We start from the raw sequence: 22,199 nt of genomic DNA on the forward strand, positions 1-22,199 counted from the left end.
TATCTTTTTCTAAATGACCAGGTGGACTGAAACGTTGATTACATCTTTACAGTATCTAGCTGCTTATTTAAGCAATTATATAACTTAAGCTTATTCAAATTCCTAAGCTTCATATTCTTATAAGAAAGGGAAGTGATACATCTCTTATTACATACCTGTTTTTACTTACAAGGTAGTTCAGACTGAATTTTGATGAAAACTGGAATTAAAAAGTAACCAAAAAGCTTTTCAAGTTATGTTGCTAGTTGAATATCACTAACTTAAGTGTGCCAGACAAAGAAGAAAAATAATCAGAATACACTGAATGTATTTATTTATGGAGAAAGGATTACCTGCACTAAGTGATGCAGGGTGACATTCCCTTCAAGATTTTCAAACTTGTAGGTCCCATCCTTCAAATCTTGGATTTTACCCATAGAAATAAAGCATTTCTACTGTTTCGACTCCCAGGTAATTTGGAGAGGATCAGCAGGGGAACTGAGCAGCACTGTGCGCCCTGTTTCAGAAAAGGGGTGTTTTGGTCAAGCGGCGGCTGAGCGCGGCAGCACCCACCTGCCCCCCCCTTCAGAGGGGCGGCCGCAGAGGGGCTGTGCCGGGAGGCTGCGGCAGGGCTCGTGGGTCACCGGCTCTTGCGAAGCGGGGCATCAGAGCGGCCCAGAAGCCGCCTGCGACCCCCCCGCTCACGGATGCGCCCGGGGGCAGGGCCGGGGGGCCGACCCCGGCGGCCGGGAGCCGCTGCCGTTCCCCTCCCCGCCCGCGGCGGCGCTGCAGGGCGCCGGGAGCCCCGCCGCGCCCGCCGAGCGCTTCCTGGCCGGCGCCGGCTCTTCCGGGCCGCGAGGGCGAAGGCGGAAGCGCCGCGGGGGCTGGCGGCGGCGGAGGAGGAGGCGGGGGCGGGTGCGGGGCTGCTCCCCATGGTGTGTGGCGGCTGCCGGCCCCAAGCGCGCTCGCTTCAGGCCCAGGATGGCGGCGGCGGCGGCAGGAGCCAGCCAGGAGAAACAGCTCGCTCCGACCCTGCTCAGTTTCTTCATTTACAACCCCAAGCTGGGGCCCAAAGAGGGAGAGGTACCGGCGCGTCGTGTCCCGGGGCTGGGGGGCGGGGGGGGCAGCAGGACCGCGGCGCCCGCTCCTCTGGGCGCCCCCGCGGCCCAGCTCCGTCCCGCTCCGCTTGCTGCGGGCGGCGGCTCTGCCGCCTCGCTCCGAGGCCTGGGCCGCAGCCCGCGCCTGCGGCGTTAGCGCGGCCCCCGGCGGGGCGGCCCCCGGCTACCGGGGGGCTCCGCCGTGCGGCAGCGAGGTCGGGGCCTCCCTGCCCGCCGCCGCGAGCTGCCTGCTCGGCCCCGGGGCTCGCCTTCAGCGGGGCCGCAGAAACAAGCGTCGCGTACTTCCAGCTTGGCCTCTGGTTCAGAGTTAAACAAAACCGCAACTGAGGCTATTTGCAACAGTCGCTTGTAAAATTTCAGAAATGGGTCTCTTAGCAACTTTTTTTTTTTTTTTTAATGCGGTAACTCTTTCTGAAATTAATTTGCTAACTAGCTGCAATGTGGAAGATAACTCGGAGTTTGTCTTACTTAAATACAAGTTACTGCTAGTGTCTCCTTGCTCTCGTGATCTTTTATAAGTAAATTCAAGAGGCTATAAGTATATTTTTAGATAATAGTCTATTGTATTGTTCATGTGATAATCTCTGTTTTCAATGGAGTTTTTGCACAGAGCAGTACTGAAGTAAATGTATTTATTATGTTTTTTTAACAGCCTGGATTATGGGACAGAATGGGGTCACGAGCGACCCCAACTTGGGGGGAAGCTGTTGCTAGGTGGGAGGTCAGGGCTGCTCTGCAGAGGGGCTTCAGTAGGCTGGAGAAATGAGCTAAAAAGAGGCCTCATGAAGTTCAGCAAAGGCAAATGCAGCATCCTGCATGCAGAATGAAGTAATGCCCTGCGATGTGACAGGCCAGGGGCCGACTGGGTAGAAAGCAGCCTTGGAGAAAGGACAAGAGAGCCCTAGTGAACAAGGGGTTGTAAATGAATCAGCAGTGTGCTCTTGTGGTGATGAAAACGAACAGTATGCCGGGCTGCGTTAGTGAGAGTGTAGCAAGCAGGTCAAGTGAATTGGGTGTTCTTTAACTCTGATTCTGTTGAAATACGTTTGCCTTGATTCTTATTTCAAAATCTAGGAAGAAAAGAAGATTCTCTTCTATCACCCAAATGAGGTAGAAAAGAATGAAAAAATTAGAAACGTGGGACTATGCGAAGCTATAGTACAATTTACAAGGTATGAAGTATGATTGCATGGCTCATTAAATTAGCACAAATGCTGCCTTTTAGAATTTCCCAATCATATTTTTTTTTGTATATATAATATATTTTCTTCCTAGGACCTTTAGTCCAACAAAACCTGCAAAATCCCTACATACACAGAAGAATAGACAATTTTTCCATGAACCTGAAGAAAACTTCTGGATGGTCATGGTACTTATGCACATGATATGCATATTTCTAAAACAGATTTCAGAATGTTCTCAATGCATTCTGCATTGTCTAATACCAGCTTGTTCCACTTTCTAGGTTGTACGGAACCCCATAATAGAAAAACATAAAGATGGGAAGCCAGTCTATGAATATCAGGAAGAAGAATTACTGGTAATACTAATCTCCTCTTTCCAATCTCTCCTTTTTTTTTTTTTTTTTAATAGGTTATATTATATTTTAAGAGTACCATCGGAAATAATTTTTAGTTTGATTCTTCAGCTGCTGCCAAGTTGACTTAAAATATATATATGGCCACAAATGGGAAAAGGCGTGGGGCAAAGTGTTTTGCAATAAAGCTTAAAGAAGAAAGTATGATAGAGAATTATTCAGATAGCAGTTCAAGACGACGTCACTAAACACTAGTGAAATATATTGCTGCAAGGCTTTTTGCTTGGAATAAGCCAATATCGCTTAGGATGTGTTTGTTTAATAAGGTTCTTGCAAGATTTTTAAATCTATTTTTGTTATGTTTAAGTACAGTATATGTTGTTACTTGCTTAAGAATACTGGTGATCTTTACTAATAATCTGGGAAGTGAAACAGCTTATAACTATCAGGGGATTTTTTTTGTCCAAAGTGCAGTATCATTATGTCAGTTTGTATGCAGGAAGCTTAATTGGCCAGGTGAAGTAACATTTTAAAAGGCACTTGCTTATGCTGCCTCTATTCACTACAGTATGCGTACTAGATTCTGTTCCTCATTGTGTTCAGAGAAAAGCATTGGTGTTGTAGTCACTCTGTTTTCCCAGACAAACAATAAAACTGCCGCCTTTCATCCGATTAAGATCCCAGCCAAATAAAACCTTGCTCTAGTGTCCCACCTCCTTTAGCCTTAGAACAGGATGAAGAAGCAGCTGGTCAGAAAGAGGTTGACATTCATTGAACACTGCCCTTAGGGAACTGCACTATTTGTAACTGATATTTTGTGCGTGAGTAAATACAGCTTTTTGGTATTAAATGTGAGAAAAGGTGGTGGGGGGAGTCCCTCTGTTGAAACAACTCTTTATAAGTATGAATAAAATCCTAGATGCTGATTGAAAGTATTATTTGTTTTTATCTTTTTAGAGATTGATTTCTCTAATTTTTGTGAGAGCTTTTTCCAACAACATGTATTATGTGTAGCTCAGTCAAAACATTTGAAATCTGCCTCTGCTTATATTAATGTCCTGCTCTCTTTTCTACAGGACAAGGTTTATAGTTCGGTCCTGCAGCAGTGCTACAGCATGTACAAGGTAGAGTTAATAAATAATCATACAGAGGCTCCTTTTCTGGGAAGAAGAGAGCTTCACAGCACCATTCGGATGTGCAGGCTCATCATTGCTTTGAGATGCTTGTCTCATTACTGTTGTCTTTTCTCTTCCTGCAGCTGTAATAGTGGTGATGGAAGAGATAATGCTTTTGCAGTTGCCAGTGCAGGTTCATTAGCTCACTGTAAAAATAAGACCCTTCTAATTTCTCTGAAGTCCAGATTTCTTCTTTCATGTGCTTTTAGAATAATAAGCATATGATTCTGATGCCGTTATGCGTTATCTGTTGGAGAAACAATACTGGACAAGGGCCATCAATCTCCCTTTTATAAAGCAAGAGCATAAGATGATTTAAGCAATGCAGATTTAAGTTCTCTAATGGTGAAGAAGTTCTTGCTGCTTTTTCTAATTTGCTACTACTGCCATATGTACTTGGACTCTGTAAGTCTGAAAGAGGCTTTTTCAATAAAAAAAGTAAATCTGGGTGTACGCGGAGCTGAGGTACTGGGAAACAAGAGCTATGTTGTAATCTAGTTATAGTCATAGTTGAGAAGCAAGAAACTAATGTAACTGTCTATCTACCTGACTGACTTTTTTTTTTTCTTTTAATCGTTAGCTTTTCAATGGCACATTCCTGAAAGCCATGGAAGATGGAGGTGTAAAAGTTCTAAAGGAGAGACTAGAGAAATTCTTCCATCGGGTGAGATCTCACTTTTCAAATACATACTGTGTGCTACTTCTTTGGAAATAAGATGCAAATTCTTCTGAGCGCCTGCAGCATGATTTTAAAACATACGTAATGGAAAAGATGCAGTGACAAGACAAAAATTCTGATTACTCATTTCTCAAATACTTCCTGCCTCCTATTATCATGGCAGATTCTTTAAATGGCGTTGAACTAGAAACAGTCATTAGCTCAGTGGAACAGCATAGCCATTGGATATTTTTTCTGATGGCATCATGCTCGTTCTTTGAAAGTTCCGCTTTAACATTGAATTGATTAGCGTGGTGATATTCTGTACAGACCTATTTGAGTAACTGTTACAGAATCATAGAATCATTCACGTTGGAAGGAATTTTGAAAGGTCTTGTAGTCCAACCTTCTGCTCAAAGAAGGATAACACAGGATAATGCAAACTAGGCTGCATAGGGCTTTGCCAGTTGAGTCTTGACTATATCCAATGGTGAAGATACCACAACCTGCACGCACAGATATTGAAGTCCAATAGTACTGTGCAGTGATGGATGAATTGTGATTTTTTTTTTTTTAATTACAGGTCTTTTTGCGTGTGGAATTAGTAGTCATGCCTGAGAATCTGCAGGAAATAAACCTCTATTATAACTTGTCTTTAATGGTTAACTGTTGAACTTCAATCTTGAAAAGTAACTTTTTTAGTAAATAAAAAAAAAAAGACAACTGAGTGGCAGAACTTTTAAGTTCTGCATGAAAAGTTCTTTCAAGCTTGCTTTAGGCGATGGCAACCAAGTGCCTGTCTGCCTCCCTCTTTCTTCTTTGCACAGAAGGAATCAGGACTGGTGTCAGCAGTTAATTCTCTAGTGGCAGAGATCTGAATATTGATATCTCTGATAAGTGATAGAGTGTAGAAAGTGTATGTTGGTGTTTAAAATTTTGTTTTCTAATGTTTTTTAAAAAAACACTGACTTAATGTTGTTTCAGTGTAAAAAAAAAAAAAAAAAAAAAATACAGTTTGTGATTTTTTGGTAGGGCCATCATAGAATGAATCCTGTTGGCACAAGGAGTACTTGTTGGTTAGCTAGTATATACTTCTGTCTATGCTAAATTCAAAAACGGAACGTGACAAAAGGGAAGTTTTAAAGATTTTGATCTTTAAAACATTGGTTTTCTTTCAAGTTCCTACTGAAGATAAACCAGTAATCACTGTAGGTTCGTACAGCAGAAAGAAATCCAAGGAAAAGTTGTTTCTCTTCTTCAGTGGGGAATTAGCAGTGCTTAGAAAGCTTGGTTGTGCAAGCTGTTCAGTTATAACCCTACTGAATGAATTGGCTACATGCTGATGCCAGGGCTGGACTGCCTTGAACCTCTTGAAGGAAGCGAGCCTCAGGTTATAAACTCTTTGTGACAAATGCTTGTCATATTGTCTATCTGTAAGTACTGCAAATACGTAAATGTGAACGAGAACGTTCCTATTCAGTTTAGAATTGCATAGGCTCTAGCTATTTTAAGCTAATAAAATTATTCTACAAAGTTGACTAGACAGATCTGATCAGTGCTGAATGAATGCATGTGCTTGGTTGAATGGAAGTTTTCACTTGGTATACAAAGAATTTTGTAATGAGTGAATTTAAGACATAACTTGCTTTGCCTATGCTGCCTTGTGTGTCTGAAACAGATGTTTCGTCAGCTTTTTCCTGCTAGTCTAGTATGATAATACTGTGCACAGTGCTAAGCACTGAAATTCATAAATGGGACACATGCTTTACTACTTGTTTTTGGTAATGTGAAATGACTGTACAGCTGTCTCTAGAGGGAGCCATCTGATAATTCATCTTTCACAGAGCAGAGCATTTGATAGCGCATCTAAAATCTCATGGTAGAGCTTAACATTTGTGAAGAAACAAAATATTAAAAATGGATCTTTTTCTCTGCACATTGGAAGCTAATGAATTTAATCTATCTGCTAATACTTTCGTAGTGTTACTTATGAATTCAGATATTACTAAGATAGGCTATACTTTCTTATACTCTCATAAGATCTTGAGATAGCCTTAAAAGCTGTTATCACTGTGATTTAATAATAGTAAGTTGCTATCTGGAATCACAGACAAACATTCCAGTGAAGGAGCACTTCATACATGCAGAACTGGAAGGGATACTTGGATTGTTAGCCTGAAATACAGGGGATTTGAGTCAAATTTGTCATTTAAATCTACACAGTGGAAGTTTTCTGAATTCTAAAAAAACAACTGTCTTTATTCTCTTAGTACTTGCAGACATTGCATTTACAGTCTTGCGACCTGCTGGATGTGTTTTGTGGAATCAGCTTCTTTCCATTGGATAAAATGACTTACCTGAAAATTCAGTCATTTATTAATAGGATGGAAGAAAGCCTGAACATAGTCAAGTATACTGCATTTCTCTACAATGACCAGCTTATCTGGTAGGTGCTTCAATAATTTGTTTCTGTGTCTTATAATTTCTCATCCTATAAATATGTGCCATAATTGCAAAGCTTCTGAAACAGTGGAAAAGTTGCATGAGAATAAGAAAACTGGAGTGGTCTCCAGTTTTTAAATTTTTAACCTGTACAAAGGGAGTGCCTGAGGAGCCGCTGGAGAAGCATCCTTGTCGTTTCCATTCCAAAGAGCCGCTATGTATATATCACAAGTTCCTCTGTAGGACCTTTTTTGTAGAAAAGGCTGATTAAAGGTTAATTGTCCTCTATGTGTTTCTGAAACAGAAGCTAGGTGGGCAGATTAGGGAAGGTGGCCATGCTTGTCAAGAGTTTTCACTTAAAGTGAACTTAAGAATAGCACCCTGATCATTGTTTGTTTAAATTTTTTTTTTTTGAGAGAAGATATGCATGAAGAACTGAGATGACACTTATAATTAGTGCAAAAAAATAATAATACCTCTTTCATTATTTTCTGCCTTTCCTTCTGTACCCTTTCCCCACCCCCAACCAAAGAGGATGATTCATTTGAAATCAAATGTGCTCTCAACTCCCTATTGGGGCAGTTTAAAAAAAATACTGCTCTGTTAGGTGACCACATGCATGTTGTTTTTTTTTTTAAGTCTGTTACAGTGCAAATGACCAGTGGCAGAATACGTGAAATCTAGCTTACTCTTTTTATAGCAAAACAAAGTAGCAAAGCTTCATTACTAAAACTTATGTAACAAGTAACATGGTTCAATACGGATGTAGGTAATCAGGATAACTTCTAATTAACTGCTTTTTAAAAAGTTGTTTGTTTGTTTTTATACTAAGAAAAGTTGTTGCGTGAGCCTCGAGATTAGCAAAGCCTGTTCTATATTTTTTACTTCTCTTCAATCAATCAGTTCTTCCCTGCCTGCAATAATTCTGGCTTCTTCCAGTTCTGCCAGATATTTATTGAACGTAGATGTGAGTCTTGCTCTTAATGAACTGCTGAAGATGGCTGTCTTCCACGAAGTTTGTGAAAGTTCTGAGCTATCAGTGCTACTCTTAAATTAGGTAGAAATATGGCAAGTGGATTCAAAAGTTATTGGGGAAGGAATAGGAGGCTGATAGACAGGAGGCATACTGTATAACCCTGGCTTCCATAGGAAATCAACCAAAAGAACTAATTTATAAATCTATATTTGGTTTTGTAGGGGCAACTAAAAGTAATAAGCATTGGGAAAGCATCTTTGATTTACTTAAAGTTATCCTTTAATATATCTCGGCTCCCTCTGTGAAAAACATTGACAAAATTTGCATTTTTAATGAAGAAGAGTATTTAAGTTTGCAAAATCAATAGCAACTTAACTCTTCAGCTGTTTCAGACCTTTTTAGGGTATTTACTGACATGGCACAGCTGTTTATGGCATGCTATTTCACTTGTAGCTGGATGACATTCTTATTCAAAGGCTTTTAGGAATCATAAGAGAATTGCACCGTCTCAGATGAGAAACCTTGTTTATTTTGTGGAAGAATTGCTTAAAAAAACTTGTTACTCTGTGCTTGCACTGCATAACTACGACATCAAATATAGATTAATAGCAGGAGATGAGACTCTTGTATTTTACAGGTATGTTAGATATGTCTTGAATTTAGCAAGTAAACTGGCTTTCTATTAAGAATTACTATTCTGGGACTGGATGTACTGAGACACTGAAGGATTGCCACCCTAGTTTGGTGTGCCCTGCAGCAGGGAGGTGTGCTTTATTGCCTGGGCTGTGGTTAGGGGGAAATGGGTGATCTGAGAAACGTAGCACAAACACCATTTGCATTTCTAACTCTCCCTAATGTTCTAGGAGTGGACTGGAACAAGATGACATGAGAATTTTGTACAAGTATCTCACAACATCTCTGTTTCCAAGGCACATGGAGCCTGAGGTATGACTGTTTTTTTGTTCTGTTTTTTTCAGTCTTGTAACACCTAGCTCTAAAATATCAAAGACCAGTATCTCTTTCTTCCTCCTTTAAATTTCAGTTTAGGAGTGTGAGATTTACTGCTTTTGGAGCACTTAATATTTGTACCTATCATTTAGAGTTTGAATTCTTCTGGTAATGTGAGTATGGGATGGTGATAGGAACTTTACTGATGGTTAATACCTGATGATTGCCTATAGCAACAGTGGAGACCTTCTGAAGAAACTTCAGTGAACGTTATATATTGACTTCGCTCTCACCTTCCAAAAAAAAAAAAATCTACAAACCATTCCAGGCCAAGTTGTGAAGAGAAATGAGTCCTTTATTGAATCCTTTATTTACAGTGGACAATAGGATTAAAATAAGCTGTGCGTCTAGCTGCCCTTCTCATGTACTTCTGTCATCATGAGAAAATAGCATTTTAATGAAAGTATTATTTTAAAATGAAATTATTTAAAAATATATGCATTTGGGTCTACCAAAGACAGGGATGATGATACTTTTTGAAGCCATGTAAGACTTTAAACATGTGACTTACTGAATTGTCTGCTGTTTTTCTGGTTAGTAAAGCAGGCATCAAATACACCATTTTTGATATAGATCTTAGGAATTCCTAGTAACTGATTTTGGAGCCTCTGTCCAGCAGCTCAGTGTTTGATGAGTAGAGGTTTCACGCTGCTTGAAGTGAATTTCAAAAATCATGAAACTTTATTTGCAGGACCTTCTCTTCTCCCATAACTGAATCAAGTAAGCGTCTGCAGATATTTTTAGTGAGCCATTCAGAAAAAAACCATTCAACTTTGTGTGTGTTGTAGTCCTCGGTGGATTAGCATATGAAGGTGAAGCTGCTAAAGCCCGTGGTTCCCTGAGCTTCAAAAATCTATACGTGTAGCTATTTAACTAGCTGTTATATGATGCTCTCAATTGAAGAGGGAACCTTAGGTTTGACTTGACTTTTTCCACCTCAGAAGATGAGCTTCAGCGCTAAGAACAAAAAGGGATCATTCCCACAGATGACTATGGTAATGTCTTTTACGTATGCAGCACTATTAGTTTGAGTTGATGCTCACTGTAAACCTACTAAAAACGGGGGAGAGTACTGTGGAATAGCTGATAACTAAAAAGAAGATCGCATAAACAGCCTAAGTGGCTAGCTGGTTAGATGATGCTTCAATAAATAATTGCAGGTAGCCATGTAAGCAATGTTGGCACAGCCTCAGAAGTTGAAACACAGCATGTGCTTCTGCTCTTGAGCACATGATCTTAGTGAGTACTCAAACACTGTCTGTTCTTTGTGTTACTAACGTAGGATTTGAGCATAGCAGATGCAGTGATGCATCTGTCTTGCCCGCATGTCACTTTGAAGAACTCAAATGCATCAGTTTCACACCTGTGTAGTGAAGATACTTCCCTCTTTCACAGTACTGGCTGTACTCACAACTGCAAATGAATCACTTCAGCTAAAGGCTAAATACACAAGGAGAGCTATAAGACCAAAGGGAGTTATTTATCCAGAAAAAAACTCCATAGGCTGTTATTAAATTAATAAACCACAAAATCAGAAGAATGCCCAGTTCTGTCTGTATCTAGTACGCTTCAGCCTTCCTTGTTTATGTTACACAAACAGTATATGTCTTGATGAGTGATATGTATTTTCTGCAATTGGCTTCCTTGGGAATAATTTATAGATAGTCCGCCAAAAATAATAGAAAATACCTCTAAGCAGTTTTCTTCCTGTGCTTGTTCTTTTTTGCTGCAGTTAGCAGGAAGAGATTCTCCAATACGTGCTGAAATGCCAGGAAATCTGCAACACTATGGAAGGTAGCTCTTATTAACTGTCATCATCTATTGCTGCTTCCCTCAAGGGGAAAATGTTTGAGAGGAGTGAATTTATTCTGGGTCCGTGTTCCATACACATTCCCTCCATGAGGCTGCATAATCGTCAATGCAGTGTAGAACTTGGCGCCTGGGAAAGAGAAGAGGCTTCATTAAAGTTACTGCATGTTTATTTTTCTTCTCTGCTATTCTTAATGTACTGCATGAAAATTTTTCAACACTGTTCCAGTCTCTTCCTTTTAGTCAGACAGGGGTGGGGGGGGAAAACAATGTGTTTAGTGAATTCCCCCCACCCATCCTCAGTCTATCAGAGAGGGGCGGATTCTGCACTTATCAGCTGGGCAACGTTATTTTGAATAATATTTTTCCACTTCCCCTTGCCTGACTTAGTGTATTCTGCTGGGATGGGGAAACTGGCATATGCTCCCCTACTTTTCCTCCTGCAGTCCAGGTGCTTGTAGTGCACCACTGTTCTACCAAAAGCTCATTTGAAGATACAGTTGGAAAGCAAAAGACGAATGCTTTCCCAGTAGCATGAAAAGGGTTTTCAAAGAAAGTCATATCTCAAATGTTGAAGGGGTTTTGTTTTTCCCCTGATGATCTGTGCAGTTTTTCCTCAGTATATTTTCATTTGGGCTTTCTGATCCTGTTCCTGTGACTGTTTGGAGCATATCTGTAAATAATACTTTGAAAATGTACAAGTGCTGAGAGAGAGAATATACAAAGAGGAAGGGCTGTATGCCTATCTGAATAGCTGAAAACTCATTGTGTTCAAATATATTCATGCATGCAAGTAATTACTAGTTTCAAGAACATCTGTTAAACAGGAAAAAATGAAGTATAAGAATTAATCACGTTTGACCTATTGAATTGTTTTCTAGGTTTCTTACTGGGCCTTTAAATCTTAATGATCCAGAAGCAAAATGCCGATTCCCCAAAATATTTGTTAACACTGATGACAGTTACGAAGAGCTTCATTTAATTGTATATAAGGTATTACATTTTTCTCTGTGATTATTCCTTAGTATTAGGAATGTCTATACCATGAAGAAGACACTGCTGTGAATTACTTGTGAATTGAGTAAAAAGATGCATCAATAGGACCAAGTGAGAGCAACGAGAAGGAAAACTCTCTGGAGTTTCTGGCAAGCAGCTTTAAAACCCAAATCCTATTCTCCCTGCTCCTGGACGCTTTTCAAAGCAAACAATTTGTTTTATCAAAATAAAGTACCACCCTTCAGTTGCTTTAAGTGGTTTCACTCCTGACTTTGTATCGCATTAATCAATGGAGCTAAGAATTCAATTTTTTTAATGAAATGCAAATTTAATGCATACATATGTCCTGCATTTTTAGCAAATTTCATCTTTCCCCTGCAACTTAACAAACTTCAGCCCAGTTAAGGTTTTTAATCCTAACTGTCCTGTGTTGCGTAGAATTGCAAAGAGATTTTCCTATTGAAGTGTTAGCTTTAAACAAGATTTTTGAACTTAATTGGTTTGTCTGTGTGTGACTTCACTGAAGTATCGTTATGTATTTTTGTAGTCCAGGTAACCTGTTGTAAATGTTTTTTTTGCTTTAACTTTTTTGTTCCAGGCTATGAGTGCAGCCGTCTGCTTTATGATTGACGGTAAGTACCTGTTGGTACCGCTTCTTTGGGAAGACAGAGCTAATACAAAATGCCATTAATTACAACTTGTTTTACTCTTGAAAATACTCAGGTTTATCTCTTATTTGAGCCTGTTCTTCATGAATGCTTTTAGCAGCCTTTTCTATTCTGCTTCAGTGGTATAAGTAATTCAATTCACATGCAAAAACGGCTAAATATTCCTTCAGTTAACCTTCAGGATGATGTGCAAATTCTGTGGCTATAATTAAGGGAGAAAATTGTCCCAGGACTCTCACTGATGGTTAAAGAAAGCAGCTACAATAACTTCTACTTTTGGAGGCACGTCTCATCTCTCTCTCTCTTCTTTAACTGCAACGTAGCTTCAATTCCACCTACACTGGAGTTTTGCCGTAAACTGGACAGCATTGTTGGGCCTCAACTCACCGTGTTAGCATCAGACATATGTGAACAATACAACATCAACAAGAGAATATCAGGGTGTGTACTGCCTTTCTTTTCCTATTGCAGTCCTTCATCAGCTGGTTAAAAATTAGTTTTAATGAACTGCTTAAATAATGGTAACATGAGCCCAAATGTTGAAAGTATTGAGTTAACTGTGCATCTTAAATGGTGTTAATCTACCTTTCTCTCTCTTAAGCATTTATAAAGTGCCTGTTGTTGCATATTCAGGTCTCCCTGAAGTAACAACATAGATATTGTTAATTTATAAATGCATGTTGATCATGTGCTTGGATGCAGCAGGTGGAGCTTCTGGGTTTTGCCGCTTTTATATGCGAGCTGAAACTACCTGATCCTTGAAAATTATCACTTCCACAGATTGCTGCATTTGCACAAATAGTTACATGCTGGCAAAAATGCGGTAACTGAAGTAGTTTTCTGGGTTTTTTTGCCCTGTGTTGAAGTACAGAAGTTAGTAGTTCTTGCAAAATCTTAACTTATGCTCTCAGTTTTTCTTGAGGAAAAACAGAATCTCATAATGTTCACAAACAGCCTTTGGGCAGCTAGTGCATTTGAGTCTTTAAAAACATCAGTAGCACACCTCCATTCTTTTGCCGATTTCCTTTGACGTCTGCTTTCCAAGACTGCTGTCTTGTATAATGTGAAAAATAACTGAAAACTTTACTTTTCGCATAAAGTAGAGCCTGACAGCTCTGTTTGAATGTTGCATTAGACACAAGCACTCACAGCATGGACAGAGTGCAGGTAACTCTTAGCTCTGTTACCAAGTTGCGCTACATGTCTGTAAGACAACCTGGGCATAAGCCTTCTCAGGTAAGTCCTTGACTGAAACAAGGAAATTAGAATCTAGTTTGGCCTTTCAGAAGCTCCATTTTCTTGTTTATTTTTCATTTGTAGAAGTACTGTACTTCTTGCATGTCAGGCTGTGTGGGCTGCTCACGTTGGCGCTTCTTTTGAAACAAGTAAGATGTAGCTTATGATCAGATGAGCGGGCTTTGATTAACCCAACTCCTCCTGGGGGGAGACCTGGAAAGGTCCAGTGTAGTCTACTTCAGGGTAGCTTGGTTGGGCAAAGAGTGTGGCTTCAACATGACTTAAGTTCTAGTCTTTGCTTGTTAACGATGAGATATTCCCTTGGGCCCAGATTCCTGTGATCTCCTTTCTTCTTATCACTTCCTAGCGCTGAGTCCTGAGAGGGAAATGGGAAGAGTCCCCAGTTTTCTCATCTGCTTGGTCTTGCTTTATTTCATAGTTCTCTACCTATTCTGAGAGGTGGAGTGGGTGGGGTTTGGCTTTTTTTTTGTTTTGTTTTTTTCTTCCTGCAGGTTCAACTTTTGTCCCCTTTTCCTCTCCCCTCAACTGTACAAATCATGAATTTTCTTGTCTGCTACATCAGCCCAACAGAAGGGTCATGGGAGCACAGGAAAGACAACTTTGCTGCTAACGGTTTGGGGCCAAAACTCTGTGCTGCGTAACGTTCATATTCTGCCATACTCTCTGCCAGGCTGACAAATATCCGAGGTTTTATTCATGATGCTGAAGTTGGGTTCTGTGTGTGTATGCGTGTCTGTCTGTTACAAAGAAAGTGAAGTTCTACGTACTAGAACAACTTTTGTCAAGCAGTTTGAAATGGGGACTTCTGAGAACAACTTTTGTCAAGCAGTTTGAAATGGGGACTTCTGAGAGTGGATTAGGTCATAGTTACAATGCAAGCTTTACAATTGAGTACTTTTATCCAAAATTACTGCTTCCTGAAGTGCTGCTGTATATGATGGGTGAGGAAAAAAACTTCGGGTTTTTCAGTCATTACCTTAGTCCTGTTAAATATAATGTCAAATGGAAAATGACGTTAACATTTTGGAAAATGTACTTCGCTTAGAACTGTAGTAGAATCTCCATAAAAACTTGTTGTTTGTTTGTTTGTTTAAATGTATTTGATAGTTGGGGGAGCAAGAACAGCAGTTACATATGACAACAAAAGAGGAATTAAGCTAAAGATACCGAATTTAGCTTCTACTGACTTTAGCTGTAGCACCCCAAATCAGCGACATTGCAGGGCGTAGAGCAGGATGCCCTTGAAATCGTGCCAATCTACTAAATCATTAAACTTGTTTTTAATGTCACCTGGGACTTAATAAGACTGGCTTTAGCTGCTTTAACTCTTTTAAAGTTTAATGCCGTGGTGTCCTGAAAACACGATACAGTTTCTTGACACTAATGCATTTGGGTGACAGAGAGCAAGGGTATCTAGTTGTTTGCTAAGGTGAGTAGTGTCATCACAGTATCTCCCTGATGCTAAATAATATGTAGCCTGAAGTACCAAACGCTATAGGCAGCTTTTGCCAATCTGAATTTTCTGTGGCTTCCACCAACATTACAGCTGTAAATGAAAGATTTTATATTACCTTAATAAAAGAGAAAGTACAGGAGGAGCGTGGCAGAAGTTTGGAAATGTTATCATATTTGGCCCACAAAAACGATGGGAGAAAATCTTATTTCCTAGGTCAAGGAGGAGTTCCATGTCTAGACTGTTAACAAAGATGTGATTGGAAGATTCCTCGCTGATCACATTAAGGCCTCACCAGCTATTCAGACCAGGACTGGACTTGACTGATAGGGGAAGGCAGCAATAAAACAAAAGGAGGGCACAGACAAAACAGCTCATTCGAAAGATATGAACAAACTGCTGCTGAAATATAGGACAAGACTCTTAAATTTCCCTTTCTTTTTTTTATTTACTAGGAGCCTAAGCAACAGAGGGGGGGAAAACTGGTTGGTTTGAAGGCTTGTTTTTTTCTTCTTTAATTTATTTTTATTATTAAAATGAAATCTGATCATGCCACAAGTCTTAGGGCACTTGGTCTCTTCCATGTGAGGGTAATCTCAGGATATCTGAGGTTGCAAGTCACTTTTTTTTTTTCTTTTCTTCTCCTTTGAATCTTTCAAGGGCTGAGAAGGAGCCTCAGTTTAAGTTTATCTATTTCAATCACATGAACTTGGCAGAGAAGAGTACAATTCACATGAGGAAGACGCCCAGTGTATCACTTGCATCTGTCCACCCTGACCTCATGAAGATTCTCGGTGACATCAACAGTGACTTCTCCAGGTAATGCTTAACTATTAAATAGCCTGTAACTCCATCTGTCAATAACTTTTTTTTTCAGATGACCAAAGTCTTCCATGTCTTTTTTTGTTTGCTTGCTGAAGGCTGTTCACAGCCTTGTAAGACGCATCGTGTAACGTAGGTCATATTTAGTATTTTGTGTTGCTTAGAAGAACAGTCCGTCCTATCCAACTAAAACTTTTCTAAAAATACTGGGCTAGGGCCTTGATAGCCATGAAAATATTTTATTTGTTTGAACTTTCAGAGTTACTTAGAAGGGACCTGAAGCCTAGTGCTTTTGCAATTAAGTCATTGTCTTATCTCAGAATAAGTAATACTCTGAGATAGGGAGGCAGGGGAACCTGCTTCTGCCTATGATGGGATTATTATATCCTCCTCTGAAATACCTGGCTGCTTTCTGGGATTGGACAATACTTGAAATATAACCTTGCAGTTACTATAGCACTGCTGATTGAGAAGATAACTGGCTTATTGTAAATGGTATCCTGCTATCTATTTCAAGATGGGGAAGACCCTCTATCACTACAGAAATTCTTAAAGAACAGGTAAATGCTGAATTACTGTGGTGTCTGTAACGAGCAACCAGTGCTTCGTCTTGCTCTGTATAAGGATAAGGTTTAAATTCTCAAATAATAAAAAAAAAATTTCATCATATAAAAATACTGGCTTAGTGACAACTTTATACAAGAGACCAAGTTGTTCAGCATAGTTTAGTTCTAGGTTTAACAATTAGGTGAGAGTTTAGTATCTTCATACCTTCTGCAGTGTCTGTTATTTGGTCACTGTGTAGCAAAAGGTAACGCTGTGAAATGCCTCCTTAACTCTAAGGAGGATAGGTGGTTTTCTGCAGAATGCTGGAGTGTTTGGCTGGTGGACAAATTAATGATTTATTCATCTGGTGATACCGTTCTTCCAAATAGATTACAAAGTCTTCATCCTGCTATGCTGAACTACATCCAAGTTGAGTACTCTGTTTGTATCTATTTGGTGTGGCACAACCACAGTTCTTTATGACATCAGGCCATCCGTTCACTTTTGGATTATTCATAGCCGTTCAGAGAATTTAAATTTGTTAAAGACCAACTTGCTGCCATCTTCTTGAGATACTGTTCTTAACACATACTTTCTGAAACTTCTTTCAGAGTTGATGAAGATGAGGAAATTATTGTGAAGGCAATGAGTGATTATTGGGTAGTTGGGAAAAAGTCTGACCAGAGAGAACTGTATGTTATTTTGAATCAAAAAAATGCAAATCTGATTGAAGTTAATGGTAAGGATTGTCCTTTATTATCCTTTAAATACAGTTACTACTAAAATACATTTCCCTGGAGAAGTAATAAAATCCATCTCATGAGAAATTTAGAGAGAGATTGATCTATAACAGACCAGGTAAGTTTGCATAAGGTTTTAGTCTTCTAGCTGTTATGAAAGAACAGCATAAATATTTAGTGGACATTCTTAATTATTAATCAGTCACTCTTCCTCCTTGAAATAATAGAGTGCTCTGTGAGTTTAGTTTAGGAGTAATTAATGAAGTGTATTACAGGTGAGAGATAAGTATATTTACATCTGACTTAAGGTTTGGGGTGTGTTTTTGTGTGTGTTTTTCTTGTTTGTTTTTGTCAGTGATCCATGGGTGGGTTATTTGTACATAATGTCCTTCTCCTGCTAGCAATCCTCATTCCACTGTTGTCTTTCACTAAGGCTGTTTTAAGATTAACTCATTCTGACTAAAACTGCAAATGAACATTAAGATGCAAAAAGCTTTTAAACAGACTGATTTTCAAGATAAATGACAGTTTGGGTGTTATTTTATTTGCAGTAGTGTTGGAGGTTCATTGTTTTAATAGAAGCCTATGCTCTCACTTGGAGGATGAGAAAAGAGTTTATTAATATCCTTCTAAGAAAGCCTAGTATCCTAAATTTTGGAAAGAGGATCTGGTGAGCTGACTTGTTTAATGACTGCTAATTGTCTCTCAGGATCAAACCTGCTATATAGAAATAGTAAATGAGTATTTCTGTACCTGATAAACTTAGGAAGTACTGCTACTCCTGAAGTATCACCTGCCGAGTAGCACAAAGCAGAATCTCTTGTGATCAGTTTTAACAGGCTACAGTAATCCCTCCAATACTTCCCTCTCCTGAAGACAGGATAAAATATACTTCCTTATGTGAAAACTAGCTTTTCTGCTGTTGCAGTGTAAATGTTTGACAAGATGAAAGGCCCAGCAGCAAAATGAAGTCACCATTTATGCTTCAGCCACTTAGAATACAACTCAGTTTTCAAACAGTCTGAAACTTCAGACTTAACTGAGCTTTCTCTTACTGAAAACAATGGAATTGATAGGTGTATTTTTCTACCCTGGAACTCTTGGGTTTTTTTTCTCTTTAAATTTAATTGTATTCTCCTTGATAATCCCCCGAGCTTTTCTTACATAGGCTCTTGTAAAATGGTGTACTGACTCTTTTTTTTTGTTTGTTTTTGTTTTTAAACAGAAGAAGTGAAGAAACTTTGTGCAACACAGTTTAATAATATTTTCTTCTTGGATTGATCTGCAAAGGGCTGATTTATTAAAGATGTCAACATCAGACACTTCAACGTGAAAAGTTATTAGTCATATTATTGACTGGAATAATGACAATAGTAAAGCAATACTTGCTTTGTAAGAATCAAATTTCTACTAAAATCTGTAAACTGATCATAAAATTTTTAGATTTTAAAAATGTTTGTCTGCAAACTAATTAAAACCAGTCTGAATTCATCTGTACCATTCCATTCTGATATTATTATGTGGATATTTTACTGGAAAATAAAACTAATTGTTACACTTTTAAGGGCATCTTTTTGTTTCCCTGTATTCATTTGTATCGTACTGTGACTTTTACTAATTTTTTACCATTACAAGTCAGAGGTCTTTTGCAACTAGTACTAATGCCCAATTAATTCTAAATTTCATGTGTTCTAGCTTCATCTGTTCTTAGAAGGTCTTGCTTCAATGTGTTTTGCTTTTTTGTTGTCAAATGCTTGCATAAAAGTAATCCCTCCCTGACCACAAAAAGTATTTGCTTATGCAGTATTTCAATTATATAGACCCTGTTTTAAGCAGAAACTATTTACAGGAGACATACAGCTTTGAGATGGGATGTCAGTTCTGCCTCAATGTGACAATGAGGGCATTTCTAGCAAACAGAGTCAATACTCGCTTCTGGAATAGCTTTGTTTATTTATGTAAAGAGTTATACTCATATGCAGCTGATTACATACTCTCCTTCCCTTGGTTTAAGGGGAGACAGCTGGCCATGGAGTTAAGCTTCAGCCTGAATCAGCAAATCTCATGCAAATAGCTTTTATAACACTTGTGCTTTAGACCCTACTGGAAGTGGGGTTTTTTGCTTCAAAAAACACTTACATACTTGAAGTTTCCACAGTCCTCATTAGAAGATTTACTTCTTCTTTTTCTTTGTCCCTGCACCCACCTTGGTAACAACTGGAGGTAGTACAATGGATGCCTCTTCCTTTGGAGGAGGTACTAACTGTGCAACAGACTCTGACTCCTGAACTATTGCATTCTTGAGCTCAGATGATGCTTTTTCTACTGCAACTTCTTGTCTTTTTGCCTCTTCTGCTTCTCTTCCAGCAGCAAGTCTAAGCAGACAAAGCTTAAATTCATTAAGTCTCCCATACTAAAGTGCATACAAAGACTTCTACCAGCTAAGCAACCAAATGTGTGTGTGCAGTATGAATAGGATGAAATATTTTACTTCAGAGAAGCAGACAGTCTTTCTCATTACCACTTTAAGTCAGACTTGGACTATGCAAAAATATCTTCAGCTGAACTTGCTTCATACAGAGCAGGATTCAAGTGCCAGGAAATAAATACACTCAGAGAGCTGTAAGATAGTTCTGTAGTCTGAAGGCTTCCTGTATTCATTACCCCTTATGACAAATGAAGAGAAACTATCTTCTTACCTTGTTGTTTTATAAGCAGTCATACATTAATTACCTTCTGGATGTTGCTTATTATCTCTGGATGATTTGTGTCAGTTATGGTATGCTATACTACTTTCATTAAGGCAGATTACAATAATTTTGTTATTAGAAAAGCCATCTCTTCAAGATAAAGTACTCACTTTGCCAGCTCCTCATCCTTTAGTTTCCTCAGCTCAGCTATTTCAGCATCCCGAATTTGATTTTCTTTTATTTTTCCCTTCAGCACTTGTTCATGCTGGTAGGCAGGAAAGAACTTGCTCGTAAAAAAGATTTGCACCTGACAAGACTGCAGACCAAGTTCCTCAATTTGTTCATTTTTTTCCTCTTCTAGTTTTTCTGTAGCATGAGAATTACACAGTTTATTTAACAAGGTATTTCTATTTTAAACTCTTCTTGGGCTATGATAGTTCAGATTTGATACTCTGCTATTAAAAAGTCTGGCTGCACTGGCTATGATGTGTTGCCAGCCCCTCCGTATCTGTGGGTGATGCACACTTGCTTCTGCGTGGTATGGAATATGCCCGACGTGAGAAATTTTTAACTGATGTGAGCGAAAGGGGAAGGCCTTTTTGTGGTTCTTCAAAGCTACTGCTCTCTGGGCATGGCACCAGAAGAACATAAGCCTTCCCCTTTAATCCTATCATAAATATCTTCATTTCACAGTCATCTGATAACAGTTCAGCATCTAGGACTCCTGTACAGGGGGAACATGACTATGTGAAACAACTGAACTGCATGCAAGCATGTGTGACTTTCAAAAAATTATCGCGTGCGATGTTTTCCACAGCAAATCCGCTGAGGCCCATCTGCTGGTTGTTTAAGAGACAATGATGTTTTCTGCTCTGTAGCTTTTCAGTCATCAGATTCCAGTGAGAGAGCTGATGACCGCACAAAGAACACATTGGCTTCTTACGTTCTTGGACTACGGTTCTTTAGTCATAGAAACATTAACAAGCACAAAGAGTATTAGAGATGAGACTGGCTAATCAGCCAGAAGGAAAATGGTATAAAAAGATGAGAATAGCATGAAGGTTACTACCCTCTACATATGAAAAATACTCTTACTGATTTCTTTTCTGCATGAATGCAGGTCTGTCATAAGGCAAAATATTCTGTCTCAGCTAATGGCGATAGCTCTCTCCTGAATACACAATTAATAATAATTCTTACCCTAAGTAAAAGTAGCAAGGGAGAGCGGTAATATCTTTCCTTTGGCCAAGAGATATTGGGAAAAAACAAAAAGAAAAGAAAAATAGGCTTGCAGATTCATCTTCCCTTAGAGTAAACACAAATGAAAGTGTATAGATGCCCTACAAATAGAAAGTGGCATTTTTTTAAATTGTAGAAAATTCAAAGGAAAAAGTATTAAAATTAATTATTAAGTTTCATTTTCTTTAAAAAAATTTCCTCTAGAATTAATGTTCATTTACTGCCCTCTTGTGACAAGCTGAAATCTGCGTGTACGATTAAAATTTCACAGTTAGTTAGTTACAAATCAAAAGCTAACAAGTCATTTTTTTAAAAGCAGTAGGACCGCTTTACCTGCCAATTCCTTTGCTGGGCACAAACTTTGTCCTTTTTCCGTATCCCAGCTGAACAATGACTGAGTATCTTTGACATCTGCATGTGCTGTGTGGAGTAAGAGGACAGTATCTGATACTGCAAAGAAAGAAAATTAAAATGACTTTTTATCTATCTGTAATTCTGTGCATTAAACATCAGTTTTGGTCTTCAGCATAAAAAAATATAAATTGTCATGACATATCAGGTAGACCTGTGCTTGAAATAGTTTTGTACTGATCACAGAATCACAGAATCGTTTAGGTTGGAAGGGACCTCTGGAGATCATCTAGGCCAACCTCCCTGCTCAAGCAGGGACCTCTAGAGCATATTGCCCAGGATCGCATCCAGGCGGGTTTTGAATATCTCTAGGGAAGGAGACTCCACTACCCCTCTGGGCAACCTGTTCCAATGCTCTGTCACCCTCACAGTGAAGAAGTTTTTTCTCAGGTTCAGGTGGAACTTCCTGAGAAAGGAACTGAACTGCTGGTTCAGTTTCTGCCCATTGCCTCTTGTTGTCCTGTTGCTGGGCACCACGGAGAAGAGGCTGGCCTCATCCTCTTGACACTCTCCCTTCAGATACTTGTACACGTTGATGAGATCGCCTCTCAATCTTCTCTTCTCCAGGCTGAACAGGCCCAGCTCTTGCAGTCTTTCTTCATAGGAGAGGTGCTCCAGCCCTCTAATCATCTTGGTAGCCCTCCGCTGGACTCTCTCCAGGAGTGCCATGTCTCT

At 39.2% G+C, this 22,199-nt stretch overlaps 2 protein-coding genes across 12 annotated transcripts in view; one reads left to right on the forward strand and one right to left on the reverse strand.

Moving 5' to 3' along the window:
• Nucleotides 1-815: 815 nt before the first annotated feature.
• Nucleotides 816-18,748, forward strand: CCZ1 (CCZ1 homolog, vacuolar protein trafficking and biogenesis associated). 2 transcript variants are annotated; one of them, XM_068909253.1, is made up of 15 exons: nucleotides 816-1,062; nucleotides 2,172-2,269; nucleotides 2,373-2,466; nucleotides 2,563-2,637; nucleotides 3,711-3,758; nucleotides 4,390-4,473; nucleotides 6,738-6,913; nucleotides 8,749-8,830; nucleotides 10,626-10,687; nucleotides 11,584-11,695; nucleotides 12,297-12,330; nucleotides 12,690-12,807; nucleotides 15,737-15,895; nucleotides 17,056-17,183; nucleotides 18,410-18,748. In XM_068909253.1, exons 1-15 carry the CDS (start codon nucleotides 961-963, stop codon nucleotides 18,463-18,465), a joined length of 1,428 nt encoding a protein of 475 aa, XP_068765354.1. In that variant the 5' UTR covers nucleotides 816-960; the 3' UTR covers nucleotides 18,466-18,748. The 2 variants fall into 2 exon arrangements, with proteins under 2 accessions (XP_068765354.1, XP_068765355.1); XM_068909254.1 differs by lacking the exons at nucleotides 15,737-15,895; nucleotides 17,056-17,183; nucleotides 18,410-18,748 and adding an exon at nucleotides 13,687-13,902 and having other exon boundaries at nucleotides 829-1,062.
• The window catches only part of LOC104149639 (radial spoke head 10 homolog B), a 30,519-nt gene continuing 17,489 nt past the window's right edge, over nucleotides 9,170-22,199 (reverse strand). For 2 of the 10 annotated variants that reach the window (XM_068909242.1, XM_068909241.1), the window contains exons 19-21: nucleotides 21,447-21,563; nucleotides 20,045-20,240; nucleotides 19,115-19,559 (exon numbers count right to left, since the gene is read on the reverse strand). In XM_068909242.1, the coding sequence (XP_068765343.1) occupies nucleotides 19,358-19,559; nucleotides 20,045-20,240; nucleotides 21,447-21,563 (515 nt within the window). In that variant the 3' untranslated portion in view covers nucleotides 19,115-19,357. Of the gene's footprint in view, nucleotides 10,833-19,114; nucleotides 19,560-20,044; nucleotides 20,599-20,692; nucleotides 20,835-21,446; nucleotides 21,564-22,199 lie in introns of those variants that run through there. The other 8 variants (XM_068909243.1, XM_068909244.1, XM_068909249.1 and 5 more) reach the window with 8 other exon arrangements.

Source organism: Struthio camelus, chromosome 15 (genome assembly GCF_040807025.1).
Source record: "Struthio camelus isolate bStrCam1 chromosome 15, bStrCam1.hap1, whole genome shotgun sequence".
NCBI lineage: Eukaryota > Metazoa > Chordata > Aves > Struthioniformes > Struthionidae > Struthio > Struthio camelus.